We start from the raw sequence: 22,757 nt of genomic DNA, 5'->3' as shown, positions 1-22,757 counted from the left end.
AACTGCTTTTCTTTTTGGTACAAGTCAATGGGAGGGCAAAAGCAGCACGAAAGAGGTCAAATGCTGGGCAGAAGCAAACCAGAAACACAGGAAAAGCATTTTAACCGGATCTTAAGTTGAATGCTAAAAAAGTGTACTGCTTTTACTCACCTACACAAACCCTTGAATCTCAGCTCCAGGGTAACTGCTAAACACAGTTAAAATACACATGAGCAGTTTCGCTTGCCATACATTTTGTATTTCTGTCCACTCAATCCTGAGACAGCAGAGCTAGACGAATGACCTTTCTCTAATGCAGTTAAGCAATACAGCTTGGAAACCTGTGACCTAGGGCTTCTAGTGCAGCTCATCTCAACCTCACCCCCAGACTGATTTCTACTGAATAGGGAGTGGCTGATATCAAGGTCCATAAAGACATGGATGAGCAAGTTTGGGGTGTAGGAACTTGAATGGCCTGCACGGAGTCCTGACCTCAACCCAACTGAACACCTTTGGGATAAATTGGAGCGCAGACTGCGAGCCAGGCCCTCTCATCTACATCAGTGCCTGGCCTCACAAATGCTTCTGGAAGAATGGTCAAACATTCCCATAGACACACTCCTAAACCTTGTGGACAGCCTTCCCAGAAGAGTTGAAGCTGTTGTAGCTGCAAAGGGTGGGCCAACTCAATATTGGATCCTACGGACTAGGACGCCATTCAAGTTCATGAGCGTGTAAAGGCAGGCACCCCAATACTTTTGGTAATATAATGTATATTTTGAGACAAATTTCTCCAGAAAGGATATTGAATAGGATATTTTTGTTTAATCAATTCATAATCTTGATTTTTATGCTTACCGCTGTAGGTACCGCTGTCTGGTTGTCTTGTAAGATCAGATAGAGATCCTTGTTGTATGGGTAGCGTGATGGAGTTGTGAAGCATACTGGTTGCATTTGGTATCCCATCTTCTGCTTGACTTGCAGCCTAAAACAACAAGGCTGGTTAAAGAATTCCAAAATGATGTTAAGCGTTTAATTACATTTCTTCTGTTAACACAATTGTAAATTCAGGGTCCATGCACACTGGGCTTAAAAATCACTGCTTCTACAGGAGTTTTGCTTGTAGAAGTAGCTCAAGGTTATCCTGTGTGTCCCTGCACATTAGGATGTTTAGTGACATATTTAAAACTCAGCATTTAGAGGCAGAAAAAAAAAAAAAAAAAAAAAGCCTTCTGGATTGTGTTTTTTTTTTTTTTGAGAGGAGCTTTCTGGCAGAAAAACACACTCCTAAACGCCTGTACCTTGCTCGGAATCTAGACTTGAGGACTGGACATTTATCCTCCGTGTTCAAAAAACTGGTGATTTACCACAATCACCACCTATGAGGCTCCCTAGCTAGAAGCCTGCTATATCATCCATATTGGGGATTACATGTTTCAGACCTGTATTAAAGCCAGGGGTTGGCTCTCTAAGGCCTCAGTCCTACCTGCTCCCTCCATATAGGCGGTGTTCTCTTTTATGCCTCTGAAACAATGATATTGCACACTAGAATATGATGGGCAAGAGTACAGATTCTTTCAAACGTTGTTCTTAACTGAAACATGGCATGTCTACTTACACCACTTGATTGACTATAGGATACTCCTCATTACCCTTATGAGGGAGAGGTGAACTCTCCAAAACACATCGGGTGGAGGAAGATTCATCATATTTTCATACATTTTACAGTTGGTGTAATAGTAGCCTAGTTAGCCAGGTCTCTCCTTTTTATATGTTAATGTACCAATTAATTCTGTATTTACACATCTCACTCATATTTTTGTAATTCAAGTGCCTTAAAAGTCCCCACAAAATAGGGGAATTTGTCTGTAAATGAGCTTTTTTTCTTATACTTCTTTTAAGCCCAGTGTGCATGTACCTTTAGAAGACCAGAGTGTAGTCATTGCTTGATAAACCACTGAGATATTATCAGTTTGGCAGGTAGAGTGAGAAGGGTCCGGTTAAACTTAGAAATGTTGCAAAAAAAAATAAAAAAAATATATTTGCTATATGAATTTTAGAATGTATAAATTAAAGAGTCAGTGCCTCCAAACCCAATATTTCTGCTCTAGTACTGTAGATGCTAAAAAGTGGAATATCAAAAAAAATTATTTTAGTAATTAAATTAAAAAAATTAAACTCATTATATAGATACATGATTGATGATTAGGACTTGCAGCTAGTGAATCAACGGGCTCCTCCCCCGTACTGAATGAAGTCTCTGATGTAACGCGTATGGGGGGAGGAGCCTGATCGGAGTAAGTAGATTCTTGGAGGTGTACGTACAGAGAGCGGTTTGTGACGCTTGAAGCCCACACTGCTTTAAGTGCATCCCAATGTAAGTGTAATGGCATCTGTTTAAGAGGAAATAAATAGCTTTTTGCAAAAAAGAGAGCATTAGATCTTCTCTTTTATACACACCGGGTTCCTGGTCTATACGGAGTGATAGCTGGAGGCAGTGAAGGAAGGGACATCAGGCTGTTATCCTTACATCCCAAAGCGTGTTTGACTCTCATGAGTCTAGTCCTAAGGTGAGCTGCTTATCTTGCACTAGCCACTGGGAGCGCTGGAGTGAAGCATGCAGCACTATTTTGTGATCACAGATGAAGATTGTTTTTTGATTTCATCTTTATGATTCACTATTAATTGGGACTAATAATATCACTAGCAATCACTATTAGAGTTGATTTATTAACATTGAGTTGTTATCTTATTTATGTTATTTAGACACATTTATTGATATCTTTTCACTTGACGCAGCAATATTGTTTATTGATTAGTCACTGGTGTTTTGTGTTTAGCACTGATTGTTTGCAGCCTTGTGTGCACTATTTTGTATGGTTTTTGAATTATTTGAATGTTATGGTTTGCGCTGATTATTACTATTTTATTAACCATAAATAATCACCTTTAAAAGGTTTCCTCTTGGGGGCATCGCCGGCTGGAGACAGAGATGGACGCCCCGCTCTGAGGCTCTGTGGAATAGAACGGGCACCATCGGCTTTTACCACAGCTCCACTCATCAGCGCTCCACAGAAGTGACCCCATCAGCCTCCCCAATCAACCGGCGGCATGTCGGCGAAGCGGAAGGAAGAGAGACTGACACAAAAGAGGACAGCATACCTGTTTCAACCCGCGGACCGGCGCGGCCAAGATACACATGCCTTGCATAGCAGCTCCATCCAGCATCAGACCTCCCGTCCTGAGGCTGCTTCCTCCGGTCTGGAGGCTTCCATAGAGATGTCATCCGACCCATCGGAAGATGGAAAGTCATCCCCACACACCCCGACCTCCAGGACCCCTGCTAAGGCGAGGATGAGAATGGATCCCCTGCTGCCTGGCACTCATGAGGTGAGCCTGACAAAAAGCACGACAGGGCTCCACAGCCTGACTCCATCGCATCATACCCAACCGCTAATCAACCAATTATGGACACTGCCCTGAAGGACATGATGCTTTCCCTGAGACACACATTGCAATCTGACATCCTGTCTTTCATGACACAAATTAAACAAGGTCACTCACATGAATGACAGAATCACACAGGTGGAATCTAAGATGGATGCCTGTGCCCAAGCTGTACATGAAGTCAGTGACTCCCAATCTGACCATGTCCAAGACCACGTATGGATTAGAGATAAGATTGCTGATCTGGAGGACAGAGCTCGTCGCAACAATATAAAGATAAGGGGACTCTCAGAGGAAGTTCAACCCCAAGATTTACCAGCGTATGTCAAAAACCGAATAAAAGCCCTGCTACCAAAGCTCAAAAATATTGAATTAGTGATTGACAGAATCCATAGGCTCCCTAAGCCATCGCATTTACCTGACGCAATCCCTAGAGATGTTATCCTTCCTATACATTTTTCATGTAAAAAAACAGCTGATGTAAAAGGCAAGAGCCCTGGGCCCCCTACCTGAGTCATATGCGCACCTGCAAATCTACTGAGACCTCTCGCAGCACACCCTGCAAAAACGCAGACAATTAAACAATATTACAAAGGCACTCTGCAACCATAAGATCATTTACCAATGGATCAACCCGGCCAAGCTTTTGATCACCTACCAAGGTGTTAAACACCTCATATCCTCGGCTGAGGAAGGCCTCCAGCACCTGCACTCCTGGGGGATAATTCCTGTCCTGGACTCCCGGCGTCTCACAAAGGGGGTTATGGTCAATCACCCCAAAAACCTCCTATGCCACAACGCAACAACCGAAACCCTCACACTAGAGGAACACGCCTAGTGGAGCTTCACAGCTACTATGCCCGTTCTACCTACAGTTCTACAGCCGTATAAACTTTTAATCCCACACCTATCCTTGCACTGGTTGTGCCTTCAGAGGATACTCCCCTGTTTACCCTTCCTGTTGCTCTCTGACTAATACTCTGCCACAGCCCTATCTACTTCGCGTCTTTGGTGCTCAGAAGGCAAAAAAACACTCGCTATTTCAGACCGCATACTACACGGATTACACTTACACCCTCGGTCTTCACCTCCCCACTCAGTTCATCCTACTCCACTGATACTCTCTACCACTGTCTGTGTCACCTGCTACATCGGGGATCATTACGATTACAATAGTATCTATCAACACTAATGGGCTAAATCACCGTGCCAAGAGAGCCTCCTTGTGAAAATTGGCAAGAGAAACGCATTGTGATATACTTTGCGCTCAAGAGACTCACTTTCATGCCTCCTTTCCTCCCCTGTACTCTGATAAACACTTCAACAAAATATACACTGCAAACTCCCCAGCCAAAAGAAGAGGAATACTCATTGCCATCAAAAACTCTCTCAATTTCAAACTGGACTCTTGCACCGCGGACCCTGACGGGCGGTTTCTCATCTTGATCTGTAGCATCAATATACAATACACTCTGATATCTGTCTACGCACCCAATACTCAATTAAAATTTCTGCGCAAATTGCATTAGAGGGTAACCCGAGTAAAAAAAGGATCCGTCATTTGGTGCGGAGACTTCCTTCAACGTCACCCCGGCCCATGCCTTGACTCGACCAATCAAAGCGAGAGGGAAACTTGCCCTACAACCATTTCTGCAATCCACGCAATTGTTTGACATATGGAGATGCCACCACGTAGAAGAACGAGACTTCACATTCTTCTCACCATGTCACAACTCGTACTCCAGGACAGACTTATTCCTGTCGGATCAGTGGACACTTCAAACAATCTCATCCGACCATTCTTACATCAACCTGGTTGGATCACTCTCCAATATGCCTGGTTATAGAGGACAATCCTCTCTCTTCTCCGGTCTCTCTATGGAGACTAAACCCTGCTTTGCTACAATCAGAATTGGACCTGAACTACCTCCGTCTAAAATTGGAGGAATTCTTTCAGTTGAACAAAGACTCGGTATCAGACCCTTTTATTCTTTGGGCTTCTCACAAAGCTTTCATGCGGGGGGGTGCCGATTCAGTTGGGGGCCAGGATTAAAAAGGCAGAGGAGGCAGCGCATTTCAGGCATTATAGAGGCCATTCAAACCACGACGATTTAAACAAACACCGAGTTTGGACCTAAAATCCAAACTCCTGAGACAAACTCGATTTACGCATGGCGCTTCTTGAGAATTTTGAAAAAACACAGCGACGTCTAAAGATGCATTTTTATGTACATGGTAACAAAGCGAGCAAACTTCTAGCCAATTATGTGAAGGGGAATAGAGTAAAAACCAATATCCCATTTATACACCACCCTATCTCTAATCAGAAGTTGACAAATCCACAAGACATTGCGGACTCTCTCAGCACGTATTACGGTAACCTGTACAACCTCAAAGATGACCAAACGCAAACCCCAAACCGTTAGTAGTTCTATACAAAAATTCTTAGACACCATTAAACTTCCCACACTAGATGCTGAACAACTGTCAATGCCTAATGCCCCCTTCACTGCAGGTGAAATTTCGCAGGTCATAGATTTGCTGCAAAACAAAAAGCCCCGGGTCCCGATGGATTCGTAGGGGAATATTACAAGCAATTCAAGGTCACCTTGAGTGACCATATGGTCAGAATCTTTAAAGCAGCTGCCTCCTCTGCCTCATTTCCACCCGATATGCTAGAAGCTCTGAGAATTGCTTTGCCGAAGCCAGGGAAAGATTCGAACCACCCGCAAAAAACTTTCGACCTATCTCCCTGCTCAACCACGACGCTAAAATCTATGCCAAGGTTGTAGCGAACCGACCGATTGATTTGCTCCCCACCTTGATCCACCCTGACCAAACAGGCTTCACGAAAGGTAGACAAACATCGGTTGCAACGTGCAGGATGGTCAATATCATCCACTGTGCGGGGCTCCGCAGAATGCCTTCTCTGCTCCTATCCCTGGATGCAGAGAAGGCATTCGATAGAGTTCATTGGTTGTACCTCCAAAATGCTCTCCTAAAATTTTGATTTAGAGACCACATCTTATCGGCTATTATGGCATTGTATTCCCATCCATCGGCCCACATATACTGCTCCGTCATGCTCTCAAAACCCTTCCAAATAACGAATGGTACCAGGCAGGGGTGCCCCCTGTCGCCACTGATCTTCAATTTGCTAATTGAGGCCCTAGAAGAAAGTATTAGAGCCAACATACACATCGATGGAATGCATCTGGGTATGGTGGAGCATAAAATCAGTTTGTTCGCGGATGACATCATCCTCCTACTCTCGAACCCCGTCAATTCCCTGGCTCAGGTAAACGCATTATTAACAGAATTTAACTGTGTGCCCCTTTATAAAAAGGTAAATATGTCCAAATCCTCCATACTTGCCATTAACATCCCCCCCCCCCCCCCCCCCGAGATGCAAAGCCATCTCCAAGGTTTTTATCCCTTTAAGTGGGCAAGCGAGTCGATCCCGTACTTGGGAATCCAGCTGACCGGCAACACAGCACTATTGTATCAGGCAAATTTCGCTCCAGTACTGCATTCACTCCAAAAAACTTGAAGGAATCTCTAAGCTGTATCTCACCTGGTCGGGTAGACTGGCAGCATTCAAAATGCTCAGACTCCCACAACTTCTCTACCTTTTCAGGTCAATTGCTATTCATCTGCCTAACTCATTTTTCTCCTCACTGCACAACATCATCAAGACATTTGTTTGGCACAACACCAAACCCAGGTGGGCTCACACCACTCTCATCAAACATCGATCTGTTGGGGGTACAGGGTATATTGACTGCAAAGATTATTATCTTGCCTCTCTTTTGACGCAACTTAACCTCCTGTCTTTGGTCCAACATCGAAGCCACCCAAGTGAGAGGTCACAACCTTCTATCGTGGCTCTATAGCAAACCTAACTTAAAAGCACTTGCCAAAGACGTATCCCCCACTATCTTAGCCACAGCTAAGGCATTCTATCATTTCACATCATCCTCTTTAGTCGCCCAACCAACAAAGTCGATCCCTATAGCTCTTTCCACACTCACTGCTTATCCCCGACCTGTCCACTAGTTCTTGGCAGGACTTGGGGTTAACAACCACATACGACGGAGCAGTCCTTAAACCCTTCTCTTGTCTACAAGACTCCTTCCAACTTCCAAACTCTGATTACTTTCAGTTCTCCCGTATATCACATTGCCTACTCCGCACGCCTAGCCTACATATCACTTTACCGACAAAGGCATGGTGCTATCTCACGATGACAAACACGCGTGGCAAAAGGTATCACACTATTTTACCAACTGCTACAGAACAAATCACATTTTCACAAATCTCCACAGATCATGACATGGGAAAGGGACCTTAATGATTCCTTTGATGTCCTTCAGTGGACATCAGCACTATCCCTCAGTTACCAAGCAACTCGCGCTGCCAACCTATGGGAATTGTTCTGGAAGTGTCACCTTAGATGGTATGTCACTCCATCCCTGTCCCACAAAATAGATCCTTCAAATTCCCCTCTTTGCTGGAGGCAATGTGGGGGTAATGGCTCCCTCCTCCACGTCCTTTGGGGTTGCCCTCGCTTGACCACGCTGTGGGATGACGTACTCTCACTAATCACCACACTAACTGGGTTATCTATAGTCCTCTCACCAGAACTAGCCCTTCTGCATATTGGGATCCATAAGATCCCTAAAAATCATCGCACTATCGCCATCCACACTCTTCTTGCCACAAAACTGTTGATTGCACGCCGATGGAAATCGTCGGACCCAATCTCTAGTGAAAACGTGATCACACTAGTTCACACACCTGGCACATATGAAAAGATGTACGCACAATCCAAAATAGGGCCTACGCTAATTATCTCAAATGGTGCTCCTGGTTTGACTGGTACGCACAATATTCCCAGGGTTCTGTAAGTATTATAGCGTAACCAATCAGGCCACTATATCCGTATTGAAAATGTGTTATTAAATGCATGGCTGGAGCGGTCAGCCCAGCCCCTCGGCACAGTTGGATCCCATTAGGGGTGCTTGGGTTGGGGGGACTGCTTCCGACCCAAAATGTTCCTATCTAGTTGGCCTGAAATGTGCTCGAGTAACCCCACAAGTTTTTCTGGTATTTGGTTATGTGTCTATATGCTCTGTTGCCGTGATTTGGTTATACCCTCCTTTGTATACCAATTGTTATATTTTTCGACAAGACCGTGGTACTGTAATTTCTTTATGTTCATTATGTAATCCTGTACATTATTTAAACTCTGTTCTGTTTGCAAAAATTCAATAAAAACTATTGAAATATAAAAGGTTTCCTCTTCCAGTCCATGATATAGCCGAAAGATGGCTACAGCACGGCCTTAATTGCCGGGAGAGCGTCCATATACGTCCTCCCGAGCATGAGCTGCCTGCGGAGCGCGTGTGGCTCGCTCTGTAATCAGCGAGTTTACGAGATTCGGCGGATCACAGATCGGAGCAAGGGGCCAGTCCCGGGTCCCTTACCACGTTGATCAGCTGTCACCATGTGACAGCAGATCAGGTGACGTAAACAGCAGCCGGCGATCAGCTGTTTTTTTTCTCCTCATTGTCAGTTTGAGAAAAAAAAGCTGATCGCCCCTCCTGTAGAGGGACATCGGTCCCAATGAGGAGAAGGGCATCTGTGCCCACCAGTGCCACCTACCAGTGCCCACCAGCGCCATCTTTCAGTGCCCATCAGTGCCACCTATCAGTGTCCCATCATGAGTGCTGCCCATAAGTGTAACCTACCAGTGCCCATCATTGCCACCTATCAGTGCCCATCGGTGCCCAGGAGTGCTGCCTATTATTGCCCTTCAGCGCCACCCACCAGTGCCACCCATCAGAGCAGGAAAAAAATTACCGTTTTGTAAAATTTTTAAACTATAAAAACTTTTTCTTCTTCTAAATTTTCAGTCTTTTTTTGTTTGTTCAGCAAAAAATAAAAACCCCAGTAGTGATTAAATACCACCAAAAGAAAGCTATTGTTGTTTGAAAAAAATTATAAAAATTTAATTTGGGTACAGTGTTGCATGACCGCGCAGTTTATATTCAAAGTGCGACAGCGCTGAAAGCTGAGAATTGGCCAGGGCAGGAAGGGGGTTAAGTTCCCAGTAGGCAAGTGGTTAAATAGTTTCAGTCTTATTCAGTAGCTTACACACAATGTGGAACACTGCTGACTTCACAGTTGTCCAGAAGAGAGTCACTGACACCCTCCACAAGGAGGGTAAGTGACAAAAGGTCATTGCTCAGGAAGCTGGCTTTTAAAAGAGTGTTGTAGCCAAGCATATTAATGGAAAGTGGAGTTACATAGTCTGGTTGAAAAAAAGACACAAGCTTATCTGGCTTAACCAATAAAAAACAAAAAACAGTAAAGAAAACCCAACCATACAATCCCATATACACAAACCTATACCCATAATTGATCCAGAGGAAGGCAAAAAAAAAAACCAGCAAAGCATGATCCAATTTGCTACAGCAGGGAAAAACATGCCTTCCAGATCCCCCAAGAGGCAATGGGATATTCCCTGGATCAACTTGCCTATAAATATTAGTACCCAGTTATATTATGTACACCTAGGAAAGAATCTAGACCTTTTTTAACGCAATCTAGTGAGCTGGCCAGAACTACCCCTGGAGAGCGTTTATTCCACATTTTCACAGCTCATATGGCTCGTGTCAGTGCTTCAAGAGCCACCACACACAGACGTATCCAGGACATGGGCTACAACTGTTACATTCCTTGTGTCAAGCCACTTCTGAACCAAAGATGTCAGAAGCACCTTACCAGGGCTAAGGAGCAAATGGACTGGACTGTTGCTCAGTGGTCCAAAGTCCTCTTTTCGGTTGAAAATAAGCGGTGCATTTTATTTGGAAATCAAAGGTCCCAGAGTCTGGAAGAAGAATAGAGGGGCACAGGATCAAAGTTGCATAAGGTCCAGTGTGAAGTTTCCACAATCTGTGATGATTTGGGGAGCCATGTTATCTGGCATTGTTCCATTGTCTTTATCAAGTCTTAAGTCAGCGCAGCCTTCTACTAGGAAATTTTAAAGCACTTCATGCTTCCCTCTGCTGACCAGCTTTATGGAGATGCAGATTTCATTTTCCAGCAGGACTTGGCACCTGCCTACGCTGCCAATAATGCCAGTACCTGGTTTAATGATCATGGTATCCCTGTGCTTGATTGGCCAGCAAACTCACCTGACCTTAACCCCATAGAGAATTTGTGGGGTATTGTCAAGAAGAAGATGAGACACCAGACCCAAGAATGCAGACGAGCTGAAGGCCGCTATCAAAGCAACCTGGGCTTGCATAACACCTCAGCAGTGCCACAGGCTGATCGCCTCCATGGGACGCCACATTGATGCAGTAATTCACGCAAAAGGAGCCCCGACCAAATATTGAGTGCATACTATACATGGACATTCAGAAATGTTGGCTTACTAAAAAGTATTAAAAATCTTTTTTTTTTTTTTTTTTTATTGATCTCACTTCGAATTATAATTTTCTGAGATACAGAATTTTGGGTTTTCACTAGCTGTAGGGCATAGTCATCAAAATTAAAAGAAAGAAATGCTTGAAATATATCACTCTGTGCATAATGAATCTATAGGATATAGAGAATAATAATTCACTTTTTGAATTAAATTACTAAAATAAATTAACTTTTTGATTATTTTAAAATTTTTTGGCATGCACCTGTACATCTTTTTATTTTTCCTCCCCAATTGACTGTCTATCCCAGAAATAAGGGGAAATTGACTGTTGAACCCCTAAGATAATATCAGATTGCCATGCCCAGTCGGTTTTCAATCAATCAGTCTATGCATACCTGCAACCTGGGCTGTTCTTCGTAACATAAAACACAGTCTGGACATGTAACAAATAGGGCTCTGTGTTTTTAATACATGCGTGTATATGTATGGATGTATAGTGCCAATAAATCCTAACCATGGCGTGTCGATTAGCCATTGAGAGTACTGCACTGGAAAAGTTTGCTCCAAGCACCGCTGCTCCTGCTCCTAAAAGCGCATGCATATCTTCATGGCTCCCAGAGAGAGAACCAGTCTGTCCCACAGCATGACTCCTCAAAACATGGATGGCTTCATCTAGGCGGTCTTCCATCTTGTTCTGCTTTAAAAGCAAAAAAAAAAAACAGGTACAGTTATTTAATTTGTCAATATCTAATATTTTTAAACCTTAACTGGTAACTCCACTGTCGGAAGAAAAACAGAATTTTTGTAAAATCTTACCTGTAAAATTCCTTTCTCTGAGTCCTCCGACAGTCGCCGCCTCCTCTAAGTCATCACTGTTGGGTATTGTCTTCCTATCCATAGGAATAGCTAGGCATATAGACTTAGTCCAAAGACAAAAAGCATTAGCATATACACACCCATGGGGGCTGTTCCATCCGGTCAATACCCCCCCTGCATCACCACTCCCAACTCAGTTTGGTAGCATAGCAGTAGGTAATAAGAACCCCAAAAGAGGGACAGGGGCGGCGACTGTCGGAGGACTCAGAGAAAGGAATTTTACAGGGTAAGATTTTACAAAAATTCTGTTTTCTCTTACGTCCAACAGTCGCCGCCTCCTCTAAGTCATCACTGTTGGGATGTCCCAAAGCAGTATAGACATGAGGGGTGGGAGACGCAACCGTAGAAAAGGCAACGCAGTACCCACATCAGAGAAAGGAATCTTACATGCACTGTAAGAGAACCAACTGGGCAACAGAAAAAAACAATGCTCAACAGGAGCAACAGCCCAGGAAAGCAAATGCCAACAGCCAGGGACCCAGAGAAAAATTCAAGGGTCCATCATGGCACAGCCGCACTGAGAACTTTGCGGCCAAAAGAAGCATCAACTGATGCCAGAACGTCTACTTTGTAGAACTTGGAAAAAGTGTGCACCGAGGCCCGATGCCAATAGGCCCAGGAAGTACTCAAAGACCTGGTAGAGTGCGCCTTAACAGGGAAGGGCGGAACCCGTTCAAGGCGTAAGCCTGCTCAATGGTCTGTCTGATCCATTTGGCAATCGTCACTGCAGATGCAGCCATGCCCTTCCGAGGTCCCTCAGGAAGGACAAAGAGGGAATCCGTCTTCCGAAAGGACTCCATAGACGACAGGTAAACCCTGATCGCCCTGACAACATCCAAGGAATGCAGAGCAATCTCCTTTGGATGTTTAGGCTTCGTACAAAGCGAAGGCAGGACAATGTCCTCATTAAGGTGATATTCAGAGATCACCTTGGGAAGGAAGGATGGGGGTGGACGCAAAACCACCTTATCCTTGTGAATTATCAAGTAAGGGGAGCGGCAAGACAACGCCGCCTGCTCCGACACTCTGCGAGCCGAAGTCATGGCCACCAGAAAGGCAACCTTTTTAGACAGCAGAGGCAACTAAATCTCCCTGATATTTTCAAAGGGAGCACGCTGCAACGCGGACAGAACCAAGTTCAAGTCCCACGGAGGTAAGGGCTCCTTCCTGGGAGGAGCCAAATGTCGCACACCTTGAATGAAGGTGCACACCAAGGAATGAGACGCCACAGGGCGTTGGAAAAGGACAGCCAGTGCAGACACCTGGCCCTTTATCGTGGCCAGCGCCAGGCGCTGATCCACTCCAGACTGGAGGAAAGCCAAGATTCTCGACACCGAGTAAGAACGAGGGGAGAACCCCCTGGACTCACACCAGGTGAAAAAGGCTTTCCAGGTACGGTAATAGATCTTACCAGAGGAGGATTTCCTAGCCTTGATTAGGGTAGGGATAACCTCAGGGGATAGACCCTTGTCCTTCAAGACCTGGGTCTCAACAGCCAGGCCGTTAAAGCCAGCAACTGTAAAGCAGGATGGAAGATCGGACCTTGAGACAGGAGATCTTCCCGCAGAGGCAGGCGCCACGAAGGCGCCACTGCCAGGTGAACAACGTCGGCGTACCAGGACCGGCGAGGCCAGTCCGGCGCCACCAGAATCACCATGTGCGGTTCCGAGACCAATCTGCGAAGGAACCGGGATAGTAACTGAATCGGGGGAAAGGCGTACATCAGACGATGCTGATGCCCAAGGGGCCACCAACGCATCCGAGGCGTCCGCCAACGGATCGCGCGTTCTTGCCACGAATCTTTCCACCTTTCGATTTAGCCGGGATGCGAACAGAACAGATCCACGTCTGGGGATCCCCACCTCGCACACAGCATCTGAAAGACCTCCGGGTGTAGGGACCATTCCCCCTGGTCCAGGGTCTGGCGGCTCAGATAGTCGGCCTGCCAATTTTCCACACCCGGAATGTGAACTGCCGAGATCGCCGGGACATGAGTCTCGGCTCAAGACAGAATGTCGGTCACCTCCCGGGCCGCACGAGCACTCCTGGTGCCCCCCTGGTGGTTGATGTAAGCCACTGCGGTAGCATTGTTCGTCTGTACGCGAACAGGCAGGCCCTGGAGGCGGTCCGACCACTGGAACAGACAAAGTTTTATCGCACGTAGTTCCAGCACATTTATCGGGAGGGAGGACTCCTCCGACCAAGTGCCCTGGGCAGACAGGTTGCCCAGGACTCCACCCCAGCCCGACAGGCTGGCGTCCGTGGTAACCACTGTCCACACTAACAGACGGAAGGACTTGCCTTCCGCCACCAACGGGGACTGGATCCACCATAGAAGAGCCAATCTGGTCTGGCGACTCAGGGAGACATCCAGATCCAAGGACTGAGGAAGTCTGTCCCACCTGGCCAGGATCTCCGTCTGGAGAGCCCGCGTGTGGAACTGGGCAAAGGGAACCGCCTCGAAGGCCGACACCATCAACCCCAGGCCCCGCATGCATATCCTGAGTGACGAGGACGGATTGTCCCTGAGGAACCTGAGTTCGTCCCGCAAAGTCCGGAGCTTGTCCTCCGGCAAGAACACCTTTGCCTGAGCAGAGTCCAGAACCATTCCCAGATAGGGAAGGCGAAGCGATGGAGACAACACTGATTTTTGAACGTTGATGGTCCATCCGAACTCCTGGAGCATCTGTACCAGGACCTCCGTCTGGAGAGCCCGTGTGGGGATCTGGGCAAAGGGAATTGCCTCGAAGGCCGACACCATCAAACCCAGGCCCCGCATGCAGGCCCTGAGTGACGAGGACGGATTGTCCCTGAGGGATCGGATTTCGCCCCGCAAAGTCTGGAGCTTGTCCTCCGGCAAGAATACCTTTGCCTGAGCAGAGTCCAGAACCATTCCCAGATAGGAAAGGCGAAGCGACGGAGACAACGCTGATTTTTGAACGTTGATGGTCCACCCGAACTCCTGGAGCGCCTGTACCGTGATGGACAGATCGCGCACAAGGTCCTGACTGGCACGCGATCTCAGAAGCAGATCGTCCAGGTACCCCAGGACCGCCATGCCCTGGGCCCGCAGCAGGCCCAGGACCGGTGCCAACACCTTGGTAAACACCCTGGGTGCCGAAGCGAGACCGAAAGGTAACGCCACAAACTGGTAGTGGTCCTCCGCGATAGCAAACCGAAGGTACCGCTGATGACCCTCGAAAATGGGGATGTGCAGGTACGCATCCTTTAGATCGATCGAAGCCAGGAATTCTCCTGGACTCAAGGAGGCCAGCACCGAACGGAGAGACTCCATTCGAAACTTCCGAACACGCACGAAGCGGTTCAGCGCTTTCAGGTCCAGAATAGGGCACACTTTGCCCTCCTTCCTGGGCACAGTGAACAGATTCGAATAAAACCCCCGAAACCTGTCCCGATGAGGCACCAGGACAATCATTCCCTGAGCAAGCAGGTCCTGCACCGCTTGATGCAAGTCCAGCAGACCCCCCGGAAGCAGATGGAGATTGGAGGGGAAGAATCTGTCCGCCGGCCGGGAAAGGAATTCGATCTTGTAACCTGATCGAACGATTTCCTGGACCCACCTGTCCGAAAGCAGGAGCAGCCAAGGCTGGAGGAAACCGCGCAAACGTCCCCCCCCACCCCTGAAATGGGTGAGGGCGCCCCTTCAGGCAGAGGCGGATTGTCCCGCCGAGCCGGCATTGCCGGCCTTCTGCTTACCCGCCCAGGGTTTCTTCTGGTTGCACTGGGCCTTGAAGGGCTTGCCTTTGGATTAGTTCCGAAAGGCACGAAAGGACCCCTGATTGGATCTAGGCGCAGAACCCCGCTTGCCTCAGAAAGACTTGTTCTTCAGGTTCTGGGGCAGCATAGTGCTCTTGCCCCCCGTGACGCCCTTCACCAGGGTATCCAACGCCTCGCCAAAAAGGCGAGAGCCAGCATAGGGAAAATCAGCAACTGTTTTCCGTGAGGACTGGTCGGCCGACCAGCTCTTCAGCCATATAAGTCGCCGGTTAAGTACAGCGACACTAGAGAGGCGAGCCACCAAGGGGGCCTCATTTAAGGCTGCATCACACAAATACATGACTCCTTGGTGGATCTGATCCACCATTTCCAGTCGGGCAGACGGTACGTCATCAGACACGAGATTGCTTCTAAGCATTTTAGTCCAATCAGCCACCGCCTGAGCCACCAAAACGGACGTGAAAACAGGTTTGAGCAATGAACCCGCCACCGTATAGGAATGGCGAGCTAGAGACTCCAACCGCCGGTCCATGGGGTCCCGGAAAACCGGGGTATCCTCAGTAGGAACCAAGGTAGCCTTGTTTAACACGGCCACAGTGTGATCTACCTGTGGAGGCACACACCATCACGATTCCGTAGCCGGCGCAAAAGGATAAAGCAATTTGAACCGACTAGGTACCAGGAATGGACGTTTTAACGTGTGTAATGAAATTCAGCTGGGCAGGGAAAAACCTGCGCAGATTTGCGGGTCCTGTGCGTCCCAAACGAGGACACAACGCCCGGAGGACAGGGCTCATCCTCTAAATGTAAGGTTTCTTTAACAGAAACAATTAACTCATCCATGGTCGCCCGTTCTTCAGGTGACCCTGGGGAGGATGTATCAACACCCTCCATTTCAGCCTCCCCCTCAGACCCCGGGGGGTCTAAGGATGAGCGGGACCCTGAAAAGGGCACGCTCGCAGCAGCAGCAGCAGCCATATCCCCATCTGAATCAGAAGAGAGAGACAACCTGGGCCTCTTTCTCGCAGGCCGTTCAGACATCAGGATTTCCATATTTGCCACCAAAGTCGCTACTACAGCAGCCAGGTCAGGTCGTAACTGGGGCCCCCCACTAAAGCTGGAGGAAACTTGCTTTCCTGAGAATCCATGGCTCAAGTTATCAAAAAAACAAACTACAGTGCAAAAATAATGTACTGTCCCCTTTAAGAGCGATGCGGAGTGCGCAGCCCACCGCTACTGTCACAGCTATGAAAAACCCCCAAAGGAGAAAAGAAACTGAGCCAGAAGCAATATACAGAGGGAGATTGAGAGAGATAACCTGCAGAGCCCGCAGAGCGTTGCTACCAGTGTCCTTGTTGCTGATGGAAAAAGGAAGTGCTGCTGGAGAGGGCTGGACTATAAGCCAGACCCCGGGAAAATGGCTGCCCCATAGGGATGCATTGGAGGCTACGCCAAAATGGCAGCCGGCATGCGGCCGGACCGATCGTTCCACCGCCCACAAAATGGCGGCGGATGACGCCAAAATAACATGTACAATCGCCCCAGAGGAGCTATACATGTGTGCCCACAGTAAAGATGGCGGACCGCGCGAATCTTTCCCCGCTGCGGTCGCCGCACAAGCACAAAACGTCTGCACCCCTAACATGCACCTAAGGTGACACAGGGACAGGGAACCCCGGCAAACATACAGATCTGCACAAGCGAACCCCGCAGGGATCGCACAGGGAGTCACACAGGCACAGACATGGGAACACAGCAACACAGACTGCCACCCCAGACAGAGGCCCCACACAGAAAAGTACTTACCTGTACCAGATGGCGTGGGGGAGCCTCTATGCACGGAAAACCTCTGTCCTCATCTGACGGAGTGCCGTGAGCCAGGGACATGACGCTGCAGCACCGCAGACGAGTCCTGTGAGGTAGCCACCTCACGGCTGCATCCCTGCAGCGAACAGGGATGGGTCGTTCGTAATGCCAGGGCGAACCATAGCTGAACGCTCGATGGCGAGCTGGGGGTCCATCTGACCCTCTGTGCCCTGGAGAACAAGGGCGGTCAGTCCGAATCCCAGCACCGCATGATCCATCTTCATCCGAAGAGAAGACTAACACTAGAGCTGACAAAATAAACAGCTAGTAAAGTGTGAAAAAACTGACATTCTTCAAAGAAAATCAAAGAAAAGATTAGGAAGGCTGAGACTGAAGCCCCAGCACAAGGTAAGCCTGACTATTCCTGACGCTAGGCAGATTAAAACTGAGTTGGGAGTGGTGATGCAGAGGGGGTATTGACCGGATGGGACAGCCCCCATGGGTGTGTATATGCTAATGCCTTTTGTCTTTGGACTAAGTCTATATGCCTAGCTATTACTACGGTTAGGAAGACAATACCCAATAGTGATGACTTAGAGGAGGCGGCGACTGTCGGAGGACGTAAGAGAAGAGAAATTATAGCAAATAGTTGCTACATAAGTCATTGTAATTGAAAGTTATTAAAAATGACCTCTCTCTTTCACTGATGGACACAGCTCCTGATTCTTCTTAAACCATTGGGTTATGCTGCCCCCTACAGGAGTAGCACACTAGGCAGGAAAAAGCTTGACTACGCCTATGGGCAGTCCCCAGTGGGTATACACTCACTCTAAGCTAAAGGCACGCAGTTTTTTTCTGCCTACTCAGGAGTAAAGACCTAGTTCCTTGCTGGGATCTCTGGTCCTGGCAATTTTTTTCATTTTAAATGGAATTTTTTCCCCCTTTTTAGTTTGTTCAAGTGACAGACTGGGCGACAAACTGGATAATATAGATCCTTAGGGCCCCCAGTCGGGCCAGCGAGCATGTGCAGACCGCAGCTCCGTGCTAAGTTGGCCGCGACATAGCTCCACTGGATGGGGGCTGGCCTGCGAGTTAAACATCTCATGAGGACGCATACGAACTGGCATCGGCCGGAGTCGCACCATTTTTGTCCCCTCCGCTGCCCCTGTGTGGTCTGCTCCGCTGGGGCTCATGTCCTGGCAGCCAGGTGCCCTCAAAAATTTAGGCTGCAGTCTGCGACCTACTAGGCCACGCAGCAGAGTCAGGCGCTGCCATTGGGAGGGGGCCCCAGTGTGTGTGGCTGAAACCCTCACTCTTCCTTTGGGCATCTGCCGGGCTGAGGATCCGTGCAATTGCGGCTGGGCCCCCACAAAAATTTAGGCTGCGGCTTGCAGCCTGCTGGGTCATATGGTCAGCTTGGCACCTCCCTTGGACCGGTTGGCGCTGTGGGGAAGCTACATTTTTAATGACAGTATTGCCGCCATTATTGTGTGGGGCACCTGCCTTGTTTTAGCGAGGGTACCCTGCCTGTGCGTCCGCATTACAGGGGACGGCCCTCTTAAGGGGGCTATGTCCTGTTATGTCGTCTATGGAGGGCTCGGAGGGTGACCCCCTTGTTTTTTGTGATGTCAAATAGGTGGTCTATTTGTGGACCGTTGGCCAGTCTCCCCTCTGCGGGATCGCAGTCAGCGGCCTCCCCTGATATGTATTCGGGGTGAGCTCAGTGCATAGCAAAACTACTGGGTCTGCGAGATAGGGAGGATGATTCCTCTGCTCCACTAGTCGCGCTTAAATAGGCACTGGTGGATGCACTGCTTGTGTCAGTGTGTGAAACTTTAAAAATGGAGGTGCGGCTAACCCACAGGCCCTCCAAAGCGGCGAGGGTGTTCCTCTTTCCTCTTACCTTGACAACATTGTCACAAACCGTGGGGTTGTCCAAAACGCAGTGGTTGCTAGGCGTTTTTTGCCTGTAATATCCTTATGAGGATTTACTGCATAAAAGGTGGACGGTCCCACCTGTAGTGGACTCGCTGGATTCCAGGTCAAATTGGGTTATCTTCATCGCGGTTGAGGGGTCCCCGACCTTTACAGGTCTAGCAACTTAGAAGGCAAATAGTCTGGCCAGCCATATGTGCGCTGTGGCTGGTTCGGCAATTAGGACGGTAATTACTATTGCCCTGGTGTCGCGTATTCTGACCGAGTGGGCTAAGCATTTATGCCGGGACCTGGAGGGAGAATAGCTTCCCCGTGTCTTTGCGGAGCTGGTGGACCGGTCGGTACGGGGGCTTCAGTTTGTCTGTGATGAGTCTTCGGATGCGGCTCCTTTTGATTCTAGGCTGTCTGTATCAGCAGTGGTCCTTCGGCGTATTGTCTGGCTGAAATGCTGGTCTGCAAACTAAACTTCTAAGAGGGCCTTAGAGCGATCGCTCTCTTGTAGGGGGGGTCACCTGTTTGGTGCTTCCTTGGATGACATCGTTAAGGGTCTCACCGGGGGTAGAGTACTTCTTCCGAAGGCTACCAAAGGCAAGGAGCCCCATCAGACGTGGGCCATTCTCCTCGGCTCCCAAGCGGCCTTTTTGTCTCTCAGGATCTTAAGATTAGGGATCAAAAGTCAGGTCCTCCACCAGAGGTTCCAAGAGGACCTGGTCTGGCAAGCCACGAGCGGGCTCTTTCAGACCTGCGGACAAGGCTGCCTCTGCATGAAGGGGCATCCTCACCCGTATCTGGGGTGGGGGACGTCTTTGCTGGTTTTCGGATCCATGGACCTCCCTTGTACAGGTCAAGTGGGTCCACCAAGTTATTCAGTCAGGCTACGAGATCGAGTTCAGTCTTGTCCTCCAGAAAGGTTTTTCCTTTTCAACCTGCACTTGTCCCCAGATCACCTACGAGGGGGTCTCTTTGGGGCAGTGCAAAACTTGTTATTTCAAGGGGTGATTGTTCAGGTTCCGACTTCGGAACAATTAAGGTTTTTTTTTTTTTTTTTTTTTTTTTTTTTTTTACTCAAGCCTCTTTACAGTCCCCAGGAAGAAAGGCAAGGCAAGTCCAATTCTGGGCCTCAAGGCACTAAGCTGCTTTGTGCGAGTACAAAAGTTCCGCACAGGGTCAAATCACATGGTAGCGGCGTCCCTACATCAGAGACATTTATTCTTGCTTCTTTCGGCATCAAGGATGCCTACCTGCACATACTAATATGTGCTGGTCGCCAGCGCTTCCTCTGTTTTGCCATGGACGAGCAGCATTATAAGTTTGTGGCGCTGACCTTCTGGTCTCCTCTCCGCACCCCGGGTCTTCACAGGAGTGTTGGCACTTTTTTTTTTTTGAGTCAGCGGGGGATCAGGGTACTGGGGTACTACTGGAGATTGCTCTGCAAACTCTGAGCGAGTTTAGTGGGATCCTGAACATTGAGGAGTCTGCTTTGGTTCTGTCCACCTAAAATGGCCTATCTGGGTCTGACTCTGGACTCGGTCTCAACCAGAGTGTTTCTTCGTTGGGAAAAACTCCAGACATTGCAGAAGGCAATTTAGCTTCTGTTAAGCATACGGTCATCCCTCAGGGCTTGCATGCGCGTGCTGGGCCTGATGGTATCCACCCTCGAGGCGGTCTGTTTGCACAGTTCCACACAATATCTCTACTAAAGAGATTCTGGTGAAATGGATCAAGGATCCTGTCTCGAGGTGGCTTCACACTCTGGCACTTCGACAGGGAAAATAATTCTCCTCCTGTACTGGACAGTTGTCTCCACGGATGCCAGCCTGTCTGGGTGGGGAGGTGTCCTAAGTACAGACGTGATCAGGGGGTCTGGACTCTGGCAGAGCCCAGACTGCTGATTAATGTACTGGAACTCTGAGCAATCAGACTGTCTGGCTCATTGGACAATCCTCTTCAGGGGTGTGCGGTACGAATTCATTCGGCCAATGGTCTATGTCAATCACCAAGAGGGCACAAGAAGTGTCCTGGCGGCTCAGTAAGTAGCCGGCATTCTAAGGTGGGCTGACTGATTAGTTCCAGCCCTCTCAAACTTCTGCCATGTCTCCTGTGCAGGATTCAGGCAGCAGGGGATCTGGTAATTCTAGTGGTTCCAGACTGGTCGCCGATGCTCCTTGGGGACTTCCTCCCAGGGAGTATCTGCTGTCCCATGGACCAATCTTCCTTCCTGCTTTACAGTCGCTGGCTTTAATGGCTTGACTGTTGGAACGTCAGGTGCTGAAATCGGTGATTCCTACGCTGTTAAAAGCTTGTAAATTTGCCTCTAGGAAGACGTACAGTGCGTGGTGAGAGTGTCTTGGAGTTTGCTCTCGCTCCTTCTTGGTGGATCAGATCTTAACCTTCCTTCAACGGGGGCGGGGTGAACAAAAATTGACCTTGAGTACCTTTAAGGGCCAGGTATTGGGTTTTGGCGGTCTATTTTCAACGACCTTTGGCAACACACTCCCCGGTGCATACCTTTTCTCAGGGTGTCCGGCATTTGGTTTCTTCAGTGCGGACTCTGTTGCAGCCCTGGAATCTTAATGCGGTGCTTTCAGCTGTACTGAAGCTTTTCTTTGAAAATATTCGGGAGCTTTCCCTGCTCACATTGCCCTAGAAGGTGGACTACTTTGGTGGCCATCACCTCTGCATGCAGGGTGTCAGCACTGAGAGTTATCCTGTCATTCACCTTATGGTGATTCGCAAGGATAATGTTGTGCTTTGCCTCTGTCCATCATTCCTTCCCAAGGCGGTCTCTGACTACCATTTGAATGAAGACATTGTGCTGCCTTCCCTGTGTCCCAGGCCTAAACATCTGAAATTGCCTTGCATGCCTTGGAAGTGGTCTGGGTGTATTATTTTTCAGTTGAGCTCCAGTTGTTTATGGTTGAGCTCTAGATTACATGGTTGGCTATGGTTAGGCTTGGGAATATATTTCTGATGTTTTCCCACCCCTCATATTCTTTTCATTGACGGACACAGCTCCTGATTCTTCTTAACCATTGGGTTATACTGCCCCCTACAGGAGTAGGACACTAGGCAAGAAAAAGCTTGACTACGCCTATGGGCATTCCCAGGGGGTATACTCCCACTCTCGGCTACAGGCACTTAGTTTTGTTACAAGCAGTGTCAGAAGAATGCCAACTCCAAAGAGGGGTGGGTGCTGTGTCCGTCAATGAACATCAGAGAAATGTATTTTACAGTAATTCAAAAATCCAATTTTTCCGTTTCAATCTGCAGTACTGTAATTTTCCATAACATGCAATTCAATATGGCTACCTGAAGGCATTGTCTACACCATGGGTGTCCAACCTTTTGGCTTCTCTGGGCCACAATTAGTGTAGAGAAATTTTCTCGGGCCGCATATAAAATATATACTATAGTTAAGGTATATAAGTAATAAAATGCCGCCGCGCCCTTCCCGTGCCGCTGTGCCCCCCGCACTAATTTAACACAACTAGAGGATGATCAAATGAAATGGAATCCGTATACGGAGGTTTACTTCTTCTGA

At 48.2% G+C, this 22,757-nt stretch overlaps 1 protein-coding gene across 5 annotated transcripts in view; it reads right to left on the bottom strand.

Annotated features, from left to right (window-relative positions):
* TCF3 (transcription factor 3) overlaps window positions 1–22,757 on the bottom strand; it is a 186,473-nt gene that overhangs the window by 35,300 nt on the left and 128,416 nt on the right. For 4 of the 5 annotated variants that reach the window (XM_082272958.1, XM_082272960.1, XM_082272961.1 and 1 more), the window contains exons 14-15: window positions 11,376–11,558; window positions 838–964 (exon numbers count right to left, since the gene is read on the bottom strand). In XM_082272958.1, the coding sequence (XP_082129084.1) occupies window positions 838–964; window positions 11,376–11,558 (310 nt within the window). The remainder of the gene's footprint in view (window positions 1–837; window positions 965–11,375; window positions 11,559–22,757) is intronic. The other variant, XM_082272959.1, reaches the window with a different exon arrangement.

This window comes from Pelophylax lessonae (genome assembly GCF_965119305.1).
Source record: "Pelophylax lessonae genome assembly, chromosome: 1".
Lineage (NCBI taxonomy): Eukaryota > Metazoa > Chordata > Amphibia > Anura > Ranidae > Pelophylax > Pelophylax lessonae.
This window is presented reverse-complemented; position numbering and strand designations above follow the sequence as displayed.